Source organism: Portunus trituberculatus, chromosome 47 (genome assembly GCF_017591435.1).
Source record: "Portunus trituberculatus isolate SZX2019 chromosome 47, ASM1759143v1, whole genome shotgun sequence".
In the NCBI taxonomy this organism is placed as follows: Eukaryota; Metazoa; Arthropoda; class Malacostraca; order Decapoda; family Portunidae; genus Portunus; species Portunus trituberculatus.
Genome location: NC_059301.1, coordinates 29,358,612 through 29,363,611, shown reverse-complemented (window position 1 = coordinate 29,363,611; position 5,000 = coordinate 29,358,612). Strand labels below are relative to the sequence as shown.

The window sequence follows — 5,000 nt, the reverse complement described above, 5'->3', positions numbered from 1 at the left end:
GAGTTGATATCTGGAAGGACGCAGGTATTAGTGGCCATGATGTGTCCCAAGATTAGTGTAGAAGCTGCCATACTTACTGACCAATTGTTATTGATGGTTGCCTTGGAGAGTTAATTATACCCCCGGATCTCGTCTACTAGAATTAATTTTTTTCCTTTTCTCTTCACTCATTATGGAGGACGTGACATTCTTTTTTGGTGCCTTCAATGCGTATTAGGAAAGGTATACATAAGAACACAAGAAATAAGTAAAATGTCCGTCCCCATTTTCATAATTCCTATTCATGAATTTGTCTAACCTTCTTTTAAAGTATCCAATTGACTCAGCATTGACAACCTGATTACTGAAACTATTTCGTTTATGTACTAACACTCTGTTAATTAGCAGTTACACAGCAAGTTATGGAGTACTTTTCTTTATATTTTTCTTTGATTTATTAGTTATTCGTATCATCATCAATCTCATAACTTTTACATCATTACTATTATATACTTTTACCAATACATTACCTTCTTCCGGTGCAGCAGGAGGATCTGGTCCAGCGGATGTCTGGAGCGCGCCGTTAGCCACAACCGAGTACCTGATGTCCCACCAACATCTGAGTCAGCCTCTACGGACACCACCTCCACGCCTGCCTTGGCCACACTCTGTACCGCGGCACGCAGGGCCTCCAGTGGTGCCTGGGCGCTTCCCTACACGTGGACAGCAAAACAATGGAATATTGTTTGTTTTGTTTGTCTGTTTATCTATCTATCTGGATGCCTGTCTGCTTGTATATCTATTTGTCTGTCTTTCTGTTTGCCAGTGTGTTTGTCTGTCTTTCTATTTGCCAGTGTGTTTGTCTGTCCTTCCGTTTGCTAGTGTGTTTGTCTGTCTTTCTATTTGGCAGTGTGTTTGTCTGTCCTTCCGTTTGCCAGTGTGTTTGTCTGTCTTTCTATTTGGCAGTGTGTTTGTCTGTCTCTCTCTCTCTCTCTCTCTCTCTCTCTCTCTCTCTCTCTCTCTCTCTCTCTCTCTCTCTCTCTCTCTCTCTCTCTCTCTCTCTCTCTCTCTCTCTCTCTCTCTCTCTCTCTCTAACCGGAAGTTTTTTTTATACATTTGTAAATAGATATGTAGATAGAGACCACTCCCATTTCCGAGATGAAACAGATTCCATCTGAACAAATTTTTCCTCGGCAATCATACATATTTTTTTTTTCTCTCGAACAGCATATCGACTGCTAATACTTGAATCTGCTTGAATGGGCTTGCTTATGATAGTCGTTCTGAGCAAACTGAAATATTAAATGATTCGCGTTACATCGTTGTTACCTTTAGCGGCGTGATGAGGCGGCCTGGGGGGTGGGAGGTGACTGTGACGGGCACGGCACAAGTCAAGTCATCGAGGCTGACACTATTTACTATCACCGTCACGTTGGCCTCCACGTTACTCTGGCCGTGATGCGCATCGCTCACCCAGAAAGACAACTGATATCTGCACGGCGAGAAATAGAAATAGAAGATAAGAAGAGTGGTAAGGTGTGTCTAAGAGAAGAATCCCAAGGCCCTTCCAAACCTTTATTGCTTCTTCGTTTTTGGATTTTTTTCAAGAGATGATTAACAAACTTCTCTCTTTTTTTCCATGATTTTCACAAGTTACAAACTTAAAGTATTTCTGAGAAGTAAACAATAATTGAATAAGTAAAAAAAATACAATACATATCGAAAAAAAAGACGAAAAGTTAAGGAAGGCAAACTGTCTCAGACTTCACCAGAAAGTTGAGAGAGAAAAATGTAAATACACGCACATTCCATCTTGCACTGACAGTACGGGGAGGATAAGGATGCAAGCGAATAGAAAATCATGTGTAAAGGGAAGTTGTTAACTACCACAAAAGACTTACTACTTCACCATTGCTTTACTAAAACAAGGACTATAAGGCTTTACTTAAAGTGTGATAGCTCCTACTGTAAATATGAATCATGCACTATTAAGTCGGCCAAACATCTCTAAATCAATAATCTACATTGAATTGTACAAATTTAATATAAGCTATCGCGTAAAGAGCAATACAAGTAATCTCTACTGGGAACTGTTTCGTTATCAATATTTGTCTAGTATGAATAACTCTACCTCTCAGTAAAGTAATAATTGTCGTGTAAAGAACAATAGAATAGGTAACTTATAGTAGATAGAAGACTGAAGTTTATTTACTAGAAATTGCTTAGTACCAGTAAAAGAATGACCTGACCACGAGAATTCCCTTCCATAATCAATAGGAAGAAGGTTCATATTTGAGCTTAAAATCCATGTATTTTGTATTCGTTAACGATTCTCTCTGACCTGAAGATGACCATTACTGAGGGAACCCCAAAAAATGTTCGGGTACTGCTGTTTTGCAGAGAAAACCCAAGGAACGCGATTCTTGGGAGAAATAGAGCATATTCAAAGGAAAAGTTTAATCCAGTGAAGGTTGACTAGGGAAAAAAAGAACATTGGAAAAGTAGTGCATCCTACTCTTATTCAACATTTGGATTCGTTTTAGATATGCACCACAATACACCACCCAGTACGTGCCAGTGTTGCCCTAAATTATGCATATCAGTTTATGTCACTTTTCTGGAAAGTTCTGTCTAACAAATTTCAAAAGATATTATTTATTCGATTAATAGCTAAATTGTCTGCCTTTTTAAGTGCATGGAACGTCACTTACGCATGCTTTCTAGTGTGTGTGTGTGTGTGTGTGTGTGTGTGTGTGTGTGTGTGTGTGTGTGTGTGTGTGTGTGTGCGTGTGCGTGTGTATGTGTGTATTGTGCTCATTTATCTATTCTTTTTTATTTATATTTAATTGTATTGTGATTTTGCAATTACTATTATTAATTCTGTGAACAGCTAATGACACTAAATACGTTTTATTAATGGCATAATGGCTTTGCTTTGTTGATGGTGGCAGTGACACCATTGGGTGTGAAAGACTCCTACATCACCGGTGACTCACGTGCCGTCGTGGGCGTGCTCACTCATCATTAGCTGGCCAGTGTGAGCGTGCAGTGTGAAGAGAGGATGGTGCTCCCCTCGTCCCCATGTCCAGGTCTTGTCCCCAGCATCCCAGTCATCGTCGTCGTCCACGTACACCCGTCCCAGCGGGATGGCCATCTCCTCGCCCTGCACAACAAGACACAGGTTTGAATGCTGTCAATATAGATAGTACAGAGTGATGGATCAAAGGCATAGGGATATTCTAATATTCTATTAATTAGATAAGTTAGTTATGTTTCGTAGAAAAAATGAGAAACAAAAACACAAAAAAAAATAATAAATAGATAAAATAAACAACGTACGGGTTTAAATTTGGTTTGCTAGAAAGGTCCAGTGAATGTATGGAAAGACAGACTGAAACAGAGAAAACTGTTCACTCGAATGATAAGTGCAATCAAGTTTCAAGGAAGAGTACGAAGCGTAACACGTAAATTAACTCAATCGCTGGCCAGTCATGTAAAACACGTCCCGATATGGAACGGCATGCATGAAGGTGTCCATGATTTCGAACTTTTATCAAGCTGTCTTAATCTGCTAATTTGCTGAACTGCTTCCCTCTCTAATTATATCTCTACTTTCACGGTTATTTCCTTTTCAAATCCAGATGCACACATTTCCAATTCGTCTTTTTCCCTAGACTGTCCTCAACATGGTCTGCTGCAAGATATCCCTCTTCTTTAATTTCATCTTTACTCTCATAGTTGCTTCCTTTTACAAGCCATATAGATGCATGCCTTTTCACTCTCTCCATTTCCCTGAACTATTCAATTTGCTAGTATACTGCAATTTCGCTCTCTCTCTCTCTCTCTCTCTCTCTCTCTCTCTCTCTCTCTCTCTCTCTCTCTCTCTCTCTCTCTCTCTCTCTCTCTCTTTAATTTTTAACTTTATTTTCATGCTTACTTTCTTTTCAAGCCAATTGATTATTCCGATTGCCACGCAGCTCGTGATCTGACGCCGTGATTTGACGCCAGGATCTGCCTTATGACACGAGCAGTGAGCTCTATCTCCGTCATGCTGCACCCTATCTTTATGTACAACAACACATCATTTATTTAATATAACCAAAACCTTAAACCGTGTCTCCTCTTTAATTTTGCGAACACACATGGATACAACTACTGTTACTACATCTTAAGTGGTCATCAAGAACAAGATGCAGACCTCTCTAATCTCTCTCTTTCCTTGAACTGCCGTCAACATGTCAGTTTGCTGCAGTACTCCTTTTTTTTTCTTTCACTTTATCTCTACTTTCATTATTACTTCCTTTTCAAGACCTTTAGATGCATAGTTTTCCATACTTCTCCCTCTCCCTGAGCTGTCTTTAACTTTCTATATTGCTGAAGGGCTTTCCTCTTTAATTACTCTTCTGTTTTCATGGTTACTTCCTTTTTTTTCTCTATCCAGTAGATGCATGACTTTCCACGCTTTCTATTTCTGGACAGTGCTGCAAAAGGTCTAGCCTTATCTGCATTCTTTCCTCGAGTTGATCATTTCCAATCTTCCTTCACCCTCTTCACAGGTAGCCACTGGAATATTCTACCTTACTCTGTTTTTCTGTGTTCAGGCAAGCAAAGTCAAGGCGCCCTCATCCTCCTCGCGCTTTTTTTTCTCTCTCTTTCTCCTCGCTTTCAGACACTCTTGCATTTTTTTTATTCATTCCTTCGTTGCATTCAGCGATGTCTTGTTTCTTTAGTTTTTAGCTAGTCTCCTTTTCATTAAATAAACTTTTGCATGTAAAAGAAATTAAACGTTCACACAACACACACCCACCCATTCACACACACACACACACACACACACACACACACACACACACACACACACACACACACACACACACACACACACACACACACACACACACACACACACACCACACGAGCGTATAGCAACCCACTGCTACAAAAGAGAGGAAGAAAGAAAGAGAAAAACACGTAGACCTTGGAAAAGATTATCTGTGGACACAACAGACTAGTTGTCCGCT

At 39.9% G+C, this 5,000-nt stretch overlaps 1 protein-coding gene across 2 annotated transcripts in view; it reads right to left on the bottom strand.

Moving 5' to 3' along the window:
- LOC123520841 (putative neural-cadherin 2) overlaps positions 1 to 5,000 on the bottom strand; it is a 225,426-nt gene that overhangs the window by 11,558 nt on the left and 208,868 nt on the right. For both annotated transcript variants that reach the window (XM_045283477.1, XM_045283478.1), the window contains exons 17-20: positions 2,976 to 3,142; positions 1,309 to 1,471; positions 510 to 692; positions 1 to 10 (exon numbers count right to left, since the gene is read on the bottom strand). The exon at positions 1 to 10 is cut by the window's left edge and continues 307 nt beyond it. In XM_045283477.1, coding sequence (XP_045139412.1) covers positions 1 to 10; positions 510 to 692; positions 1,309 to 1,471; positions 2,976 to 3,142 — 523 coding nt within the window. The remainder of the gene's footprint in view (positions 11 to 509; positions 693 to 1,308; positions 1,472 to 2,975; positions 3,143 to 5,000) is intronic.